This window comes from Brassica rapa, chromosome A02 (genome assembly GCF_000309985.2).
Source record: "Brassica rapa cultivar Chiifu-401-42 chromosome A02, CAAS_Brap_v3.01, whole genome shotgun sequence".
NCBI classification, from domain to species: Eukaryota; Viridiplantae; Streptophyta; class Magnoliopsida; order Brassicales; family Brassicaceae; genus Brassica; species Brassica rapa.
The window spans coordinates 26,988,707-27,008,893 of record NC_024796.2 but is presented as its reverse complement, the minus strand read 5'-3'; the positions used below and the strand labels follow the sequence as shown (position 1 = coordinate 27,008,893).

At 38.8% G+C, this 20,187-nt stretch overlaps 2 protein-coding genes and 1 non-coding gene across 5 annotated transcripts; all 3 read left to right on the top strand.

Annotated features, from left to right (window-relative positions):
* Window positions 1-1,467: 1,467 nt before the first annotated feature.
* On the top strand, window positions 1,468-11,445 carry LOC103854129 (BAHD acyltransferase At3g29680). Of its 3 annotated transcripts, none has more exons than XR_004455320.1 (2): window positions 1,468-1,684; window positions 2,008-2,201. XR_004455320.1 is itself a non-coding variant. In XM_009131035.3 (2 exons), exon 2 carries the CDS (start codon window positions 9,946-9,948, stop codon window positions 11,278-11,280), a length of 1,335 nt encoding a protein of 444 aa, XP_009129283.2. In that variant the 5' UTR covers window positions 1,603-1,684; window positions 9,063-9,945; the 3' UTR covers window positions 11,281-11,442. The 3 variants fall into 3 exon arrangements, 2 of the variants coding, with proteins under 2 accessions (XP_009129283.2, XP_033140755.1); XM_009131035.3 differs by lacking the exon at window positions 2,008-2,201 and adding an exon at window positions 9,063-11,442 and having other exon boundaries at window positions 1,603-1,684; XM_033284864.1 differs by lacking the exons at window positions 1,468-1,684; window positions 2,008-2,201 and adding exons at window positions 8,790-8,987; window positions 9,063-11,445.
* On the top strand, window positions 6,851-6,957 carry LOC117132240. The gene has a single exon (XR_004455800.1). It is a non-coding gene; the product is annotated as a small nucleolar RNA R71 (small nucleolar RNA).
* Window positions 11,446-11,694: 249 nt separating the features above from the next.
* Window positions 11,695-18,844, top strand: LOC103854130 (ninja-family protein AFP3). Its single transcript, XM_018656353.2, has 2 exons — window positions 11,695-18,306; window positions 18,419-18,844. The coding sequence occupies exons 1-2, from the start codon at window positions 17,829-17,831 to the stop codon at window positions 18,604-18,606; spliced, it is 666 nt and encodes a 221-aa protein (XP_018511869.1). The 5' UTR covers window positions 11,695-17,828; the 3' UTR covers window positions 18,607-18,844.
* Window positions 18,845-20,187: the final 1,343 nt, after the last annotated feature.

The following is a 20,187-nucleotide window of genomic DNA, read 5'->3' as shown; positions in this document are numbered from 1 at the left end:
CACCTCAGTTCCATTTCGGTGAAGCCATCTCGCTGTTAGAAAATCTTGAAGGATTTAACGGTGATGAATCTGATGTAATGGAAGATCAAGAACCCAAAGAATGAGAACTTAACGATTAGGATAAACACGTAGTCTGGAGCTCATGGAGACCAGTTGCAGAAGTCTGGAAAGTTGGATGATGACTTTCTGTTATCCTTGGCTTTTGAAAATGGGAGTTTGCTGATTTCTTCTTGATCAGTGTTTGGTTGATGACAGAGATTTAGCACTGGAAATACAAACCCAGAAATCAACTCGACAGGTTGAATCATCAGTAGATTCAAAATAATAGAAACACCCAAAAAAAATAAAAAATCAGATCCAATCAATCTTTAAACTACAACTTAATTTGGTTTTGACCTAAAAACCCAATATCCAAATACACAGAGAGCTTGCATATATATTATAAAACAAATTTAGAGGGGGAGAGATGAGAGCCACCTTGATCCAGAGTTGATGACATAGAAATATAGATTCTACGTTGTAGTTCTTATTCTCCTCGCCAAAATTGGATGTGAAGAGGTAGATTATATAGTGATTGCACTAAATGATAAAGCTTTATGAGTCACAATTTTAATGTTACAGAGGAGAAGAGGTGAAACGGTTGGGATTTCTTCGAGGAAAAGGAGGAAGATGAAGTCGATGAGGAACATATGACATGGCACAATACAACTCTATGATTGGCCTGAATTATTAATCTGACGTAGACCCCCTCTCCATTGAGGATATCTGGCTTTTAGTATTGTATTGATTATCAACTCTTTGTCGACAAATTCACATCTATAACACATACACTTGTTATCTAGCTTGCAGTATTTTAATTTAATAGGCGAAGTTCCTAAAAAGTTTAGTGAAAGTTAGTGAAATACATTAATCTAAGGGGATAATATTTATTTTCTACAATTTAAGGGATAAGATCATAAGATTGTGTGAATAATGAATAAAAAGAAGTTATCTTCTAATTGAGATAAGAAATCTCTGGGTCCAACGTTTCCAACCCAAAAAATTTGATTTCTATCTTTCAAAGCCTTTCATCTCTTTATATAGCAGCTCATTCTCAACCAAGTTTGTATCTACCCCAAAACTTCTTCGATTGTGTCTTCAGACATATCCTACCTCATCACATATCTCTATCTCTCGTTTGACACGTTGTGGACGAGGTGAGAGCAAGAGACATGGGATGAGGGTAGAATATGCATATGTTTTTTTTGTTTGCTCTCAACTATATATGTTCTTATATCTACTTCTAAAACCAATCCTTTGACTGTATCCTAAGACAACTCTTTGTGCACATGATCTATCGCATATCATGGATCTACCAATTTCACTCGCTTGAGACGTTGTGTAGAGGCTCCTCTAGTTGATACCTTTGTCAGTTATCCGGTCCGTGTGTGGTACAAAACGGTCGTATTCAATTTCATCTATCCTTCGAAAACGAATTAGTCCGAGAAGTATGTGTGGTATGATCGGTTCGAAACGTAACATGTATGTTATCCGTTCTGCCTTGTTGGATATAAACCGGATAAAATAACATAAACCGGTCAGATGGTTAAATAATATCAGAGAAACAAAAAAAAAGTTGGGTTCTTCACCAAGCAGTCGAGCAACTTCTCTCCATCAATCTCCTAAGAAGAGAGCTTCTAAAAAGGTAACCACTTTCCTTTTTCCATTGCATTTGTTTCTGGGTTTTGAGGTGGTCTTCTACTTAATTGCCTGAATGTTCTCCGTTCATGAGCTTTTAGAATTTTCAAAGTATCAAAAAGTTTCGATTGGATTTAGATATAGATGTTACTAAAACTGTTGATGTTGTAATCTTCATTTTTTTTTTTTTAAATATGTTTTAGTTGTGATGTTTTTTATCAGTTTCAGTTCTTCTGCTTGTTAGAACTTGTTTTGGAGTTTGTTTTTTGAAATTGTTTCGTGCTTTTAGAAACTAGTTATGACTTAATGAGGCTCTAATGCTGTCAACAGAGACATATCTGCCTCCACCCCAGTAAAGGAGCTTTGGATCGTCGATTATGGTTAATGCCTTAGATTTGCAGAGTGATATTTCGTGTATACGCACACCAATTAACCTAATGTGCACACTACCACAATCGAATGGTATGTCGATGTAGCACTTTAGGATCGAATCCACAGAGACCAACTATTACACTTTATCTTTATAGGATCAATATCAAGCTAAAACAATATGGGGGGGTTTTAAAGTTGATTTCGTAACAAGCAAGTAATAAGATTAATTAAAGATTTTCAGATGATTAAAAATGCTAGCCTAGGGTGGTTTGGTCGGGTGTTAAACAAGTGTGAGCCAAACAATTATTCAAGTTTAATTAAGAGCAAGTCTAGAACTCGGATCACTCAAGTAGAACAGCCCACTGTCGTGGAACTGCTCCCTATGCTGATCGATCTTGATACCTAAACTCTCGTTTGGATCAAGATGCGACAGCAAGCAATAGAGATTAAGTCCGATAGGTTCACCAAACACCCTAATATCTACTTTCGCTGATTAGAGATGCTAGGCTCATTCATAACAGATCTAGCAACCTATTACACGGTTAATGAACAGGTTAAACCTAGGATCTAACATTAAGCGGCCAGATTAATGCAAGCATTAAGAACAGTTATGAATGAAGACAATCAATGGTTTCACTTATCTATGTTTAACTCACGGATCTAAGACCCGAACACCCTAGACTAAGCAAGTTGACTACTCAGCCATGAACAGAGAAAACACAGAGATCAATTCTGAATAAGACTTCATGTAAATAAAAGAGATAGAAAGAGGGTTCAGGATAATCTTCTCTATGGTGAGAGAGATGGAGCCTTCTCCCTTTACAATCCAAAAGCACAAAAAATCTCCAATGGTTTTCTTCAGTCTAGAATAGCGTAGAATGATAAAGAGAAACAGAAAATATGATATATCAAAGCCACAGGCGGCTGGGAGAGAAAATAGGGATAATTAGGGCAAATCCCGTAATGATTGTAGTTTCCTAAAAAATCTCTGCCGCTGGAACACTCACTCGGAACAGTCACTCGGGTTGCTCCGCTATCCGGAACAGTCATCAAGACTGTTCTGCGTGAAAACCACCAAATTGCATTGTTTTCTGCCTCTTTTGTTCCAGTTGATCCATCTCCCATCCAATGCAATTCCAGACCTGTAATGACTCCAAAAGGACTAGGAAGACTCGATAAAGACTTGAAAACCAATTTAAAAGCATATATACAAGATGTATAAAACACCATATATCAATTCCCCCAGACTTAGATCCTTGTTTGTCCTCAAACAATGTCAAGTATCAAGAACAGGGAGAAAGGTTTGAAAGTGTGGGAACTCTCCTATTCTCAGCAACCATACTTTAACCACAAATCTCTGAACCATACAAGCAGTAAAACTAGGACAACACACCCTTACCGGAACCCCACTGACTGCTGTTCAAAAATCGGCTCCATACTCTTCATCTCAAACCTGAAAAAGCAACACTATCGAGACAAACTCCCTACATTCATTTAAGAGTAGCGTGAGCTTCTCATCACAGGCATCATTCAGGGTAGACGGTCTAGGTGTGGAACAGGCTATTTAATGGTGGAGTTAAAAGTGTTTAGGGGCTACCATTTCATTGAAGAGGATGCAAGATATCACACAAAATGGCAAGAGAGGATAGATCCATTGATGTCCACAACCTCTACTCGTTTTTGCTCTATATGGTGCGACTGTTCTGATGACGGAACAGGCAACTGATTGTTCTGCTTTCCACTTTCCTTTACACACTCTTCAATACTTGGTACCAACTTCTTGCTCGACCTTTCCAGTGGCTCCATGTTTCTTTTCTTTCTTCCCCTTCTCCATCACATTAATCTCGTTTTTTTTTTTTTTTTTTTTTTGAAGACTGATATGGTGATGTGACGAAGAAGGAGATAATACATGATTGTTATGAGTGTCACTGGTGGTTCTAATTTCGCGACCATTCTGGTTCTCCACCCCTGCTCTTGCGCAGTTCATTGGTTATGGAGCGGTTGCTCCCTTAATCTGCTTGTTCTCCTTTCTGACTGAATTTCTGCAGCAGTAACGAGTAGCAGGCTGCGTTGATCCTTTCCTCTCCGACCTTTTTGCACATATCTGCACATATGACACTAAAAAACAAATGGATGAAGGTGGAATAAAGGCTAAGGTGCAGGGTGGGAACTAGCTAAAGATGAGCTAGCCACTCAGGATCAGCAAGATGGATAAAAATGATAAGAAGTCCTGAGTGTGTTCTCGTTTCCCTGATCTAATGCCCATAACAAGAAGAATTTCAGTCAAGATTAGGTTCAAGTAAGGTGGAGTTAAGTCTACCCAGTGTAACCTGATCGGCTGAGAACTTCTGGAAAATCAAGTGAGATATGTCAGGGTGTTCCAGGTCCACATGTGTGTCTTTCGCCACTGCTAAGGTCACTGAATAAGATAACTAAAGCACGAGGTGGTTAGTGATCAACACGGAATAAGGTCCTAATTCCCACAAATTTTTGACTGACTCAATAAAAACTGACTCAAATTGACCCAAAAGAAAAAAAATAAAAGAAAGAAACGAGTTAGTAAACGACGAAAACCCTCCTCCAGACTTACTTCACAACGTCCCTGGTGTGAAAATAAATCAGAGAGAAGGAGAAAACAAGAATAAATATATATATATATATATATATATATATATATATATATTTTTTTTTTTTTTTGGGTCGAGATACTTACCTGAGTGGAGCAGGCGCTCCATGAAAATTATGGGTGTTCTATCGTCAGATGATCGCCTGGAACAACCGATCTTTTCAGGGGGTAGGTTGTTCCGTTTCTGCAACCCAGAATTTTTGAAGTATCTCGAATTTTTCTACTTTTTGACCTGAAACTCAATAAACTAAAACGAAAAATAAGTAAACAAAACCAAGTTATATTTACACTTACCAGTGGGTTGCCTCCCACCAAGCGCTTGGTTTAAGTCTCTAGCTTGACTTGGTGACTGGGATCAGTCGGGTTGAGCAGGAGGGCCTGTTCCAAAACAAGCTCCACAATCAGACATGTTCAGCTTCAAAACCCTGGTCAACAACCCTTTCACAGCAGCTTCCCCTTTCTCCTTCAGCTCATGTGTGAGAATAGCTCTGACTTGGAGAACGGTTTAGAGGTACTCTTGCACTTTACCTCATACTCAATGGAGTTCTCATCACACTTCAGAGGTATCAAAGTCATTGTAGGATCTCCCTTGACCCTTTTCTTCTGGACTTTCTGTTTCACCCTTGAATTCCCTCTAATTTTAGTAGGTTCAGTGCATGGATCTTCATCAGATAAAAGCCTGCTCTCACCCTTATCACCATGCTCCTTCTCTGGAACAACCTTCAGCTTTTCTACATCAAACACTGAGATGCGAGAGGCGTGTGATGAGGAAGATCTGGTGGGTACAGCCTTGTAGAAAACTTTCTTGTTGATGTTGGAGAAGCAGACTCTCTTGTTGGACATATCGATGGTTGCTCCAACAGTAGCCATGAATGTCCTTCCAAATATCAAAGGCATCTCATGATCCTTGTTCATCTCAACAATTTGAAACTCAGCAGGAACAACGCATTCCCCTACTTGAACATTAAGGCTGCGGATGGTTCCATATGGGACTGCTCTGGAAGAGTTTGCAAAAGTCAGGGTCAGCTGAGAATGCTTAACATCACCAATACCCAGATCGTCTACAATAGCCTTTGAGACGAGATTCACACAAGGACGAGATTCACACAAGAACCAGAGTCACAAAAAGCGTCCTTGAAGGTTGTTCCTGCGATGGAATATGGGAAAATAAACTTTCCAGGATCATCAACCTTAGGCAATACCTTCAGTGCTGGTGTAGACAGTGCTTTGGTATAGAGGACCTTGATCTCCTCTTGAGTCTCTCTACAGTTTTTAAAGAACTGGAGCAATGGACGAATCTGCAGAACATCTTCAAATGCAAGTTCTTTAGGAAGCCTTCTCACCATCTTGTTAAAACCAATCAGCTGCTCTTCACTAATGGGATCCATCAGATGTCTAGGTGGAATAGGATAGGGAACCTTGGGAACATAGACTCGCACAAGTGGAGTTTCAGAAGGTACGCTAGGACCAGTCACTCCAGAGCTAGCAGACTGCTCTGTGTTCTCTTATGCGCCTAGAACAGTCTCAGCAAACGGCTGCTCTATTGCATTACAGTGCTCAGTCCTAGGATTTTTATCAGTTTTTCGAGGGAGCGTCTCTTGTTGCCTCTTGACACTCTCAGCTGTTTGAGCAAGCTGAACATCGATCTTTCTTATATGGATCGCAAGATTATCATACTTGTTATTCAGCTCAGTGAACATGTTCCCCCTCCTGGTGTCAATTTCTGTGGTTACCTGATTCAACACCTTGGCTTGAACCTGCTGACCCTGCAACAGTTGTTGCATCATCATACCCAGACTATTCAGCTCATCTGGTTGACTGTTCCCGTTAGCTGAAACAGCTTGCTGATTGCTCTGCGGTTGTCGGTGGTTCTGGTTCTGAATCTGCCCGGACGTAGCTTGCTTCATGTTGAAGACGTACCCATGGTTGTTTTTCAGTAGCTGATCAAGTTTGGCAGTTAGCTCATCTATCTTCTGGGTGTCAGAACTGTTCCCTTTCTTGGAGCAATCACTCTCCTCTTTCTTATTAGCTGAGCTAGCAGCCATGTTCTCAATCAGCTTAAACGCTCCATCAGTGGTTTGAGTCATGAAGTCTCCATTGCTCGCAAAGTTTAGAGCACCTTGGTATTTCCAGTCCACTCCATCATAGAAAATGTCCAAGAGGTAATCATCATCAAATCCATGGTGAGGACATTCTCTGCGATAATCATTGAAGCGCTCCCATATGTCGCAGAAAGGCTCATCAGTGAGCTGTCTGAAGGAGGTGATCTTGTTCCTCAATGCAGCTGTTCTCGCCTTAGAGTAGAAATGGCTGAGGAATGCTGATCGGACCTGTTCCCATGAAGTGAGAGAACCAATAGGGAGAGAGTTCAACCATCGTGCAGCTTTTCCATCAAGAGAGAATGGGAATAACATGCACGTGATGTAGTCTGGGGGAACACCATTCACGCGAGTGAAACTGCAGACTTTTTCAAAGCTCTCAATATGCTCCATTGGAATTTCTGTAGAGAGACTAGAGAACACCTTTCTCTGTACTAGACCGATCAAAGCAGGCTTGATCTCGAAGTCCTGCCTGGTGCAGAGTGGAGGAACAATGGCAGAGCGCGTAGTAGGGATGTTACGCGGAAGGTTTCTCTGCCCGATTGGAATAGTCTGCGCCTGTTGTTCCTGATGCGCGAGAGCAGCATGTTCAGCAGCATCCTGCTGAGCTTGGATGGTCTGCTGCATTTGTTGCATCTGCTGCTGCATGAGTGTCATAGCTGCAGCGAGATCATCCTGATTGGCGTGATCACCCATAGTGGTGTCAGTTTGCCTTGGCTGTTGACGATTTGTTCTTTCTAACCTTGCTAGCTCCTGGTTGGTAAATGTAACTAACTCTCCTTGTGCGTTTTTCCGAGTATGTCTACTGGTCATGCACCTGGAACATTAGCTGCAACAAAAAGGATAAGGCAAGTTAGAGGTCTTAGACTAAATAAATAACTGAAAAATAAAGGTAAAAAGATGGTCCCTGGCAACGGCGCCAAATTGATATTTCGTGTATACGCACACCAATTAACCTAATGTGCAAATACCACAATCGAATGGTATGTCGATGTAGCACTTTAGGATCGAATCCACAGAGACCAACTATTACACTTTATCTTTATAGGATCAATATCAAGCTAAAACAATATGGGGGGTTTTAAAGTTGATTTCGTAACAAGCAAGTAATAAGATTAATTAAAGATTTTCAGATGATTAAAAATGCTAGCCTAGGGTGGTTTGGTCGGGTGTTAAACAAGTGTGAGCCAAACAATTATTCAAGTTTAATTAAGAGCAAGTCTATAACTCGGATCACTCAAGTAGAACAGCCCACTGTCGTGGAACTGCTCCCTATGCTGATCGATCTTGATACCTAAACTCTCGTTTGGATCAAGATGCGACAGCAAGCAATAGAGATTAAGTCCGATAGGTTCACCAAACACCCTAATATCTACTTTTGCTGATTAGGGATGCTAAGCTCATTCATAACAGATCTAGCAACCTATTACACGGTTAATGAACAGGTTAAACCTAGGATCTAACATTAAGCGACCAGATTAATGCAAGCATTAAGAACAGTTATGAATGAAGACAATCAATGGTTTCACTTATCTATGTTTAACTCACGGATCTAAGACCCGAACACCCTAGACTAAGCAAGTTGACTACTCAGCCATGAACAGAGAAAACACAGAGATCAATTCTGAATAAGACTTCATGTAAATAAAAGAGATAGAAAGAGGGTTCAGGATAATCTTCTCTATGGTGAGAGAGATGGAGCCTTCTCCCTTTACAATCCAAAAGCACAAAAAATCTCCAATGGTTTTCTTCTGTCTAGAATAGCGTAGAATGATAAAGAGAAACAGAAAATATGATATATCAAAGTCACAGGCGGCTGGGAGAGAAAATAGGGATAATTAGGGCAAATCCCGTAATGATTGTAGTTTCCTAAAAAATCTCTGCCGCTGGAACACTCACTCGGAACAGTCACTCGGGTTGCTCCGCTATCCGGAACAGTCATCAAGACTGTTCTGCGTGAAAACCACCAAATTGCATTGTTTTCTGCCTCTTTTGTTCCAGCTGATCCATCTCCCATCCAATGCAATTCCAGACCTGTAATGACTCCAAAAGGACTAGGAAGACTCGATAAAGACTTGAAAACCAATTTAAAAGCATATATACAAGATGTATAAAACACCATATATCACAGAGCTTTATCCTCCGAGCTCGAGTGCTTAAACTTTACAGGCACGCATTGAAGATAGCTCATAGAGCTCCTCCTCAGTTTAGAGGTTTGTGTTCTTGTATTCATTGCTCTTTGATGATTGATAGTAAGCTTGATTGTTAATCCGTGTTGATGGCTATAGGGGAATTGAAACAAAGTATAAGGCAAGAGATGGAAAAAAACAGTGAGTGCAAGGACAAGCAAAAGATCAGGTATCTGATTAGTGAAGGATTGGAGAGGATTAAACAACTTGATGAGATGTTGGACATGCAAGGCCATTGATATTTGATTTGTCCTTTTGTAATGTGTTGTTGTTTCTGAGATCAAACATCTTGTCTGATTATCACAAAAAAAAAAGTAAAGTAAAGTACAATGAACATGTTCGTTTTTTCCCAAATTGTTATATTATTAAAAATAGGGCCAAGCCCACAGAACATAAAAACCTAAAACAAAAGCCCAATGGAACCATGGGTTACTAGTTTTACTGCCGAAGCCCAAATGACATGAAAAATGGCCTACGGCCCACAAAAAGGAAAACCGGGCAGCTTGCCCGATACGCGAGACAAGGAGGCAGGGGATCGAGCCACGTGTAGAGATCTGGAGCATCAGTGAGACACGCGTCGCCCGCCTCGACTTGATCGCGACCGCGACCCAAAACCGCCGGGACATTCACCGACAACCATCTCTTCGCCGGAGCTCAAATACCGACAAGCCTCCGACGAAAACCTCACCGTTCTTCACCGCTCTATCTTCATGTTCGTTTGATGCTTGGATAGTTTTAATACCTGAAAAAATCAAGTGTAACAAATAAGTCTAGGTGATGATAACAATGATGTACTTTTTACTAATAAAATCTCTTACCAAACAGACCCACTTGCTAATAAGACAGCTTGTTTGAGTCCAATGTCAGAATCATATTCTGCTCCACTCGTTATAGATAATATTATTTATTTCATTTGTAACACATTGATCTCTCGTTATATCAATAATGGGGCCTATGCCTTAAGGTCTTTATTTCTTCATCAATGGCCATCAAGGTGACCAAAACCTCCCGAGTCAACCCAGCAACAAACTCGTCTCATGACTCACTTCTTCTCCCACTCACCTTCTTCGACTTACGGTGGATAAAGTTCCACCCCACCGAGAGAGTCCTCTTCTACAAACTCCACAAACACAGCTCCTACCACTCCCTAATCCTCCCAAAACTCGAGCACTCTCTCTCCACCGTCCTCCACCACTACCTCCCGCTCGTAGGCCGCCTCAGATGGGACCCACAAGATCCCAAACCACACATCCTCGTCCTCCCAAACGACTACGTCACGCTGATAGTCGCGGAGAGCGACGCTGACTTCTCCCTTCTCTCCAGGAAAGGGACACGTCCCGAGACGGAGATACGTTCTTTAGTTCCAGAGCTTCCGGCTTCTCGCGACGACTCGGTCTTCGTTCTTGCTCTGCAAGTAACACTGTTCCCGAACCAAGGCTTCTCCATCGGGGTAACAGCTCATCACTCCGCTATGGACGGTAGATCAATGTCTATGTTTGTAAGATCATGGGCTCACGTATGCAAACATGGAACCATAGGGGAGTTAACTCCATGTCTAGACCGCACCGTCATCAACGTTCCCGCTAGTCTTGACGCGAGAATCTTGGAGGTAGTGTCGTATTTTTCAGAAGACAAAACCAGCTCGAGATCACTTAAGCTGCCTCCTAGTGAGGAGATTAGTCCAGACACGGTCAGGATCACGCTCGAGTTGACTCGGGAGAACGTTGAAAAACTTAAGGAGCGAGCTAAAAACGAGTCGACTCGGTCTCACCTTCACTTGTCAACGTTTGTTGTCGCCAACGCCTATCTTTGGTCGTGTTTGGTGAAAGCGCGTGGAGGGGACGCGGATAGACCGGTTCGGTTCATGTACGCAGCTGATTTCAGGAACCGGTTGGGTAGTCCGGTTCCGGAGAGTTACTTCGGGAGCTGCGTGTTGTCGGTTGGGTGTTTCGGACACAAAGCGGGAGTTGTGTCGGGAGAAGATGGATTTGTCAATGCGGTGGAGATTATTAGTGATTCGGTTAGAGGTGTTGGTTCGCTTGATGTTGAAGCGCTTTGCGAGTTGTATATTGATGGGACGATGAGGGTTGAACCGGGTACGCAGACTGTGTCGATTGTTGGGTCGAACCGGTTTGGGTTATACCAGTCGGATTTTGGGTGGGGGAAACCTGTGGCTTGTGAGACAGTGTCTATTGACAGGAATGAGGCGTTTTCTATGTCTGAGAGGAGGGATGAGTCTGGTGGCGTGGAGATTGGTTTGTGTTTGAAGAAGTGTGAGATGGATTTGTTTATTGATCTATTTCAAAATGGTTTGTAAAATTAAAACACTTTATTTTTGGGTTTTGATAATTGGCTAGAAGCTTAAACATTTTATATCATTGCCTGCAACTGCAACCTTGCAAAGTTTGGGGCCTTGGGGTCTCACTAATTTTTATGTTTTGATAATGGTTGTTAAATGAAAAGTAGAATTGTGTGATAATAATCTTCTGTTTAGTAACATTTATAGAGCCTTAATTTCAAAGACACTGAATAAAATAGTAACCCATTACTCGATCCAACCAAATATAAAATCTGGAAGCCTAGTGGACCATAAGCAGGTGAAGTTAGGACACCTCCAATGGTTTCTAAACCAAAAAAAAAATATTAGCATTATAATTATTTATTTATGTTTATTTTATTTTTTAATTTAGTTAATCATCTATTTGAATAATATGTGTATTTTTAGTATTTCATAATTTTTTAAGAACTCATAACTAAGAACTTTTTATCTTTCTTTCTCTCAACTATGTTCTTATATCTACTTCTAAAACCAATTTTTTATTGTCTCCTAAGCCAACTCTTTGTGCATACGATTTATCCTGAGATCTATTATGATATGATAGATCCAGGGGCAGATGTAAGAAGGGAGTAGAGGGGTCAGTTGACCCCATCTCATTTTTTAAAATATATGTATTCTTGTAGATAAGTAATGTGCTGATCCCATAAAAATATTATTTCTAATCCCACAAAAATTTAAACATACCAAAAAGTAAATGATAAAATTTAATTACCTAATTTTGATCCCGGTAAGAAAAAGTTCTGGCTCCGCCACTGGATAGATCATAGATACATGATATGATATCATGGATCTACCAGTTTCACTGGCTTGAACGTTTTGTAGAGCTTCACTGGTTGAAACTTCAACTTCATGCACAACGTCTCACGCGAGTGAGAAGAGAGACGTGAGAACCGGGCAATAAGCCACGCTCTCTTTGTTTGATATTTTGTTACAGATCCCTATAATATTTTTTGGATGTTTCATAAGAGTTTGCAAGTACACATGACTAGCGTTGTTAATTACCAATAAGTATTTTGCTAGGAAGAACAAGAGTTGTTAATCAAGGGTGAATCTATCTTACATATAAAACTTGTCCTAGGATGTTTGTAAATAACATGATGGTCCTCGGGAGTTTTAAACGTTTTCACCTAAATACAACTACAAAGGTAGATCGATTTTATTTAGGTCAAGTTTAAAACTCTTAACATTTGCTAACTGTAAAACGACACTATTTGCTAAACTGTTTTGTATATCGGATTTTTTTTTTGTAACAAGAAACGGATAAATTTTGCAAATAGCCGTGATAGAATGTCATCAAAGACACCAGATATATGCAGATTAATTTATTTTCGGATATGCTTATTGATGTATCTATAATTTGTTGTTAATTGTACATGATTAATAATATTTGCTTGCTTCTGCTCTATAAAAGTAAAGCAAGAACAGCCGGATATTTGATAACAAGGTAAAGAAAAACATCAACTCGCTAGAGGTTTTTTGGGTTTATTATCTCAAAAGTCTCTTGTTTGAATTTACAGAAAAGGAGGTCAACGTTATTGATCTTTTTGAGAGTAATCTTTAAGCAGATCTCATCTTAACCTAAAATATGTCAACATAATTTTTTTTTTAAAAAAAAATTGTTTTTGCTAAAAGTTTTCCAAACTGAAGTTCCACGAAAAGGGACATGTTGTTAATGCATATTGTGGCTAGTATGTGTTCGAGTGCATGTATAACATGTATGAGCATAAAGTAAAGAACACATAGAGATTTGTTAACGGGGTTCGTTTTCTACATCCCCGGGACCACGTCCAGAAACCATTTACTAGAAAAGGCCGGAACCTACAATTGCTATATGGTATCCGGCACACACACTTGTGCCTACCACTCTTATCTAGTTTACAATGGTTAGAGCAACTACTACTCATTGTTATTATGAAGAGCATAGTTCTCTATAACTAAACCACCAACAGATCTCGCCATCTGCCTGGTGGGACGACGCCACACACCTGTGTGCCTCTCTCAAGAATACCCTGGGCGCGTGCCTTTTTTCTTTGACGGCCTCCTGGTATTTATCTGATTGCCAAAACCCTAAACCTAGGACTTTTAGCAATCTTTCCTTTTTCTTCTCTTAAGAATAAGGAAGTTCTTCCTCATCTTAAATATATAACTTAAGATGTTTATCCAACTCAATAGCCACGTCTTGGCTTGTATAAGTCGAGCCCATGTTATCCACTTCTGTATTTCAGTAGTCGCCTCACAGCTTAGCTTCCTGAATGACTTCATGTACCACTTCTTGTACTACTTCCTGTACTACCACGTCTTTTAATTTGGCATATATCATGATCACTTCTGATAGCTTCTCAAGCCAGTCAGCACTACATCTTCACATGTTAGATAATCTGCACTTCCAACAAAAAAAAAGGTTATATCCACGAGTGTTTTCACTACTACCCAGTAATTGCTTTTTGAAAATTGGTGCCAAAACTCAAGTTAGATTCTAAACTAGGAAAATGAACACTTTAAAGAAAAGATTCTGAATCTGTCAAATCTTTCTTATAGAACACAATGTGTTTTTTTTAAACAGTGAACACAATGTTTAGTGTTCAATTTATAATCCTTATTAGAATCAAATTTGAGTTATGGTACCAACTTCCACCGCCATTATATAGAAAAAAACACTCGTAGATATAACCGTTTTTGTTGGAAGCGCAGATAATCGTTTTGGAATCAAAGCTTCATGCAATTGATCAATCATGTCCTCTTTTACGTCGCCTTAATTTAGAAATAAATTCACTACCAAAACATTTTTAGAAAAAGGTATACTGAAATTTGTGGAAGTTTTATAACGATCTGAGAAAATAAAGCTGTCATTGCTAGTAAAACTTCACACACTTGTCGATTGGCACATGTTATATATATCTTATGAAAAACGTCTCTGGCAAGTAATCTGCACATGTTATATTTTGCTAGTATTCTATCATTTCGTTCATTTCTAAGTATTTTGCTAAAGAACTGTCGCCTAAGGGAGAATATAGTCTCATTATGTATGATGGATTGTCACTTGTTTGGCTTAAGTTCCCTTTAGCAAAATGTTGATTACTAATGGAGCAGAGATTGGATCATATACAGTGATACTCCCACATTCATACAACAATCAGAACAAGACAGATACATCCTTAAGTAAAAACTTTCATCTCTCCCTAATTGTTATCCCCTTCGATTCAGCTTTATATTAGTTTAGTGGTTTGGTAATGATTTGTTGAATCAGTGTCTTATACATAATCCAGATAATGGTGGTGATCTGAGACGTCACCTGGAGAAGTTAGTAGAAGCTGAAAAAGTTCAAGATTTCATCAAGAAGAACCATTTTGGACAAGAAGCTATTTCGAAACCAAGTGAATCTTGGGAGTTTTATAGAGAGGCCATTGGTATGCACATACATATACGCATTTAGAAAAGCTGGTAGAGAAGAGAGAATTGGTGCATGAGCGTAGCTGAAATGAACATAGATGTTGTTAGAGCTTCTGTTTTGGTTCATGCCTTAGATTTGCAGAGCTTTATTCTCAGAGCTCGAGTGCTTACACTTTACAGACAAGCATTGAAGATAGCTCAGAGAGCTCCTCCTCATGCTAGAGATTCGTGTTCTTGTATATTGATGGGACGATGTTGGTTCGCTTAATGTTGAAGCGCTTTGCGAGTTGTATATCGATGGGACGATGACCGTGAAACCGGGTACGCAGACCGTGTCAATTGTTGGGTCGAACCGGTTTGGTCTATACGGGTCGGAATTTGGGTGGGGAAAACCGGTTGGCTGTGAGACTGTGTTCATTGACTGTGACGAAGCGTTTTCTATGTCTGAGAGGAGGGATGAGCCTGGTGTTGTGGAAATTGAGGCCTTTGTTTGAAAAAGTGTGAGATGGATTTGTTTGTTTTTCTATTTCAAAATGGTTTGATAAATTAAACATTTTATTATTTGGCTTTTAATAATTGGTTAAAAGATTAAACATTTTCTATCATTGCCTGCAACTGTAACCTTGCAAACTTTTGATAGTGGTTATTAGTGAAAAGTAGTATTGTGTGATGATCTTCAGTTTGCACCTTAATATTAGATTTACAAAAATAAGAAGCCCACAAATATGTTTGCTCAAAAGAAAAGAAAAGAAAAAAAGAGAAGTCCACAAATATGCATATGTTTTAAATTTACTGAATTTAATTTTTTACGGGTTAAAATTCCAGTCAAAAACAGAAAATAACACACACAACTTTGATTAGGTAAAAAGTAAGTAAATTTTAACTAATATCTTCTACATCATGGATTAGCAACAAAGTATATTATTGAGTGCTGCAAGGAATTGTGAGATCATTTCTCCATTATCTGCTACTTTTTTATATATTTTTCCCTTATAGGTCCGGCCTATTATGAATAATTACCTAAAGTTAAAGATGTCTGGCGTCCCTTCAAAGTCGAACCCCCATCCTGAAACTTAAGAAAGACGCACATAATCATAAAATACGTGGAACGATTTGTCAGTATTATTGCGACAACTTGTCCTATGGACCCTATCGATCCCGGAGACCCCAGGTTCACAGTTCTGTAAGGCACCAATTTTAATCCCTCATAGGTGAATCTTCACTGATTTTTCCATGTAGGTTATTGATACGCTTGACGTTACTCGAACCCAAGAACTCACCCTTTAACAATTCTCACACAGGACAAGCTGCCACCAATTGAAATATAAATTAATTGGTGACATCTTGTCATGTGGAAGAATTATTAAAGAGTGAGGTCTTGGGTTCGAGTAATGCCAAGCGCATCAATAACTTACTGGGGGAGTCCGTGAGGATTCACATGTGAGGAGTTAGGATCGGTAACCTGCAGGACTGTGAGTCTGGAGTCCATGGGATCGGTAGAGTCTACAGGCAAAGTTGCACAAAAAATCAATTTTTATGTGACAACCCATCCCGCGGACGTTGTTTAATAGTCCTGTAGGACACCGATCCTAACTCCTCACATGTGAGTTTTTCCTGACTCTCTCATATAAATTACTGATGTGCTTAATATTCTTCGAACCTAAGACCTCACATTTTAATAATACTCTTACAGGACGAGCTCGCGGAGGTCCGAGAAAACGGGATGGATTGTCACAATTATGCCCTTAATTCTTTAGTCTAATGCGGTGCCTAAGCACCATCTTTCCCGGCCCTGTATATATTACTTTTTTTTGGTAAATTACACGTAACAAAGTATTAGAATTCAAATGTTTTTTTTGTTGACTATCATTTTCCGACAGAATATATCGCTTTCCAGAGTTTTTTTTGTCTGTGCACTTCATAATTTGGTTTGATTGCTTTGCTTTGCTTAGCTTAGCTGTTGTGATGCAATGAGAGAAAGACAAATGTGTGAATGTCTGGAACGTAAACGTGTCAAACACACAGAGGAATGACGCCAACAGATTTTGGCAAGTTGGGTTAAGAGTGGCCTGAATCTGATCTGTTGTCATTCTTAGTGATCAAATAATTTATTTTATTTAAAAGTTTTCTATTTATGTCAAAATTCTTATTTAATAAATATTAATATGAATTTCTAACTAAATAATATTCTCTCTGTTTCAAATTAATTGTTGTTATAGAGTATAATTTTTTGTTTCAAAATAAATGTCGTTTTAGAATTTTAATGTAAAATTTATTGATAATATTTTCTATTTCTTTTTTCTTTTTTTTTCTAAGAAATTTTTTTTTGCTAAGAATATTTCATTTTTCTATTGATTGAAATATAGTTATGTGTATTGATAATGATGTTTTTTATTTTGAAAATATGTAAAATTAAATATTTTTAATATGTGTCTATAAACCTAAAATGATAACTAAAATGAAACAGAAAGAGTACTATAAGTTGTAAGAGTTTTTTTTTTGGTCAAACTAGTTGTAAGAGATTTAAGTTAGAGAAATCGAAAGGGAAATGCTATTGCTCTTCCGTAAAATCACAACCAAGTAAATTCTATAAATCAACTTGTCCAAAGAGAGAAGAGAGAAAACATAATGGGAACGTGGCCAAGCAGAAGATAACTAGAAAACCGACACGTGACGACTTGAAGCTGCGACAAATCTGACAACGTGAATACAACTGAGAATATGACATGTGTATTATTTTTGTGCGACGAGTCTGGTCTTTGTTTATCGATGTGTTTGAATATTTGGGAAAGCCACGTGGGTGCTCTAAAGTCATTGACAGAAGTCTTCCATGATTCCACGTGTCGTTAAATGCACCAAATAATGGGTACTTTCGGTATATTAAGTTTCTCTCAATTAGACAAGACAGCTTGTAAGATTGTAATCTCTCTCGCTTCATCTATCTATCTAAATTCTCTCGGGCTCTTAATTTTTTGGATTTAATTGTTTTTCCCATAATTTATATTTTATAGTGTTCGTACGAGATTTTCTGGAGATTGTTATAAATTTGTGTGGGAATTTTATAAATAAAAAGAATCTTCGAAAATTGTTATTAGCTCTTAATTTTCTTGGTACTTGAATTGCTTTTTATCAAGAATATGTTGAACATGTCGGAAGCTGAGAAAAGGGCAAACGGAGAGATCTACCGGAATATTCCCCGACGAGATCTGTTGCAGAGTTTCATGTCCAAGAAACAGAAACTGTCGGTTCAAGAAGGAGAGGTAGAGATTGAGCTAGACTTAGGGCTTTCTCTCAACGGTAGGTTTGGTGTGGACCCACTTGCCAATAAGAGGCTGCTCGTGCGGTCACCTTCGATTCCTGACTTCGTGGTCAACGATGTTAGATCGGAGCTGAGTAGGACTTTCTCGTTGCCGGTGGAGACGGAAGAGTTGTTGAGGAAGAGGAAGGAGTTGCAGAGCTTGAGGAGGCTTGAGGCTAAGAGAAAGAGGTCAGAGAAGCAGAGAAACGCGAGGGATCAGAAACACAAAGCTGACAAGATCGTAGAAGAAGGATCTTCCGGAAGTGGTTCCTCTGGTTTGTCCGAACTCGACAACGCCCCTCCTCCTCCTGTTCAAGGTACCACAATAGTTTCTTGAATCTTCTAGGCTTTGTGACCTTTTAGGTTATGTTTGTGTGTCGGTCTTGTGATTCGGAGTTGTGTTATTGAGACATTTACTTGTGTTTGAAGCAACAACGAACAAGTCCAAAGAAACAAGCCCATCAAGTGCTCAATCTCTGCCGGCGGCTAGAAACATTATAGAAGACATGCCATGCGTGTCAACCACAGGCGAAGGACCCAACGGAAAAAAGATCGATGGGTTTCTTTATCGGTACATGAAAGGTCAGGAGGTGAGGATTGTGTGTGTGCCACGGTAGCTTCCTAACGCCTGCAGAGTTCGTTAAGCATGCTGGTGGACGTGACGTGACACATCCCTTAAAGCACATTGTTGTAAACCCATCTCCCTTCTTGTGACCATTATGGTCTCTCTTTGGGACAAGTATGTTTACCAAATTGTTGTATTCATTCGGAACAAATGTCACAACTCGAGGTGTATAAACATCATTTTTTTCTAAATCGTGGTTCCAGATTTTTATAGTAAAAAAAAATTATCTATACATTCGTTCTTGTTTAGTTGGTATAGGTAGGCCAACGTCGTCCCCTTTTTTTGTCACAAAGGTAGGCCAAGGTCGTCTAGTTAGTAGTTTCTTTGGGGAAATGTTAACGTACCGACCAAGTCAATGTAGAAAACCAACATAGGATTCTATGATTGAGATCAGAGAGAGGTGGCCGTTTACTGCTTTTGAGTAAATTGGAAAAGAATCAAGATTATATTTTCTATTTCGTAGGATTATACCTTTTTATTTTGTTTTTTGTGCACCTTTCGTAGGATTATACATTTGTTTCTTTTTCTGTACATTAAAGAAAGCAACAATCTTGCCTAGGCCCTATAGAATGATTTGTTTCCATTCCAAAGCATCTGCGAAATATTTGATTCTTCGTGGACCATCTTTTACTTTTTTGTATGGCTTTGAACACTAGCACTAACGTTAGTAGAGGATGTCCAGTCAAGTTTGGGACTATAATTAGAGCTTATTATGACACAGTTGGTATCTTGGTAGCTACAACCCCAAGTGTATGCTTCTTGTCCACAAGAACCAGAATAGTAATAATAAAACATTACAAACCTATGGATCCAATGTGAATCCTCTTGAAAGAGAGGGGTGCCTTCGGTTTCTTTCTTTTCATATCAAACGAGTTATCCAATTATTTTCCCAAAGAAAAAGAAAGTTAAATAAATATCTCATCTGGTTAGCAGAGGATCGTTTTTTCTACCATCGAAATAAACTAGGTTCTACATTTTGAGATAAATCATTACGTTTGTGGATCCACCACATATATGATTAAAGATTGATCATACACTTAAAGAGTATCATGTGCGATTAAGAAATTTATAGTTCTCGAAATAACAATAATTACTATGATCGGGTTTTAGCACATGCAGCAGTCGTTCAAAGTTTCGATTTAAATACGAATTTATTCTATGAAGTGATGATTTATTTAAGGCTAAGGCAGTCTCCAAAAGTATTTTTTCTTTGTGATTGTTGCTAAAGGATTTTAAAGTTGCATTGATTTGCTATTATCTTCCATTTACTTATTTACCGATTCTTATATCTCTCGATATTTTTTATTCCATGTATTAAAATTTTGAAATACTAAATATTATTTTTATAGACTTGACTTGCGAAGGTCAACCAAGTTATATTTTTACTTTTGACTAAAATACTTAAATATCATATGCGTGTGTGATAAGGTCAAGTTTCAGTAAACATTTCTTTCTCAACAAGCTTATACATATCCACAAATTCAACATATACTAAAGTTTTCATACGTTGGGTCAATCCTTAAGTTTTTAACTCACAGTAATTGCTTTCTTCTACAAACTTTCAGATTGGATA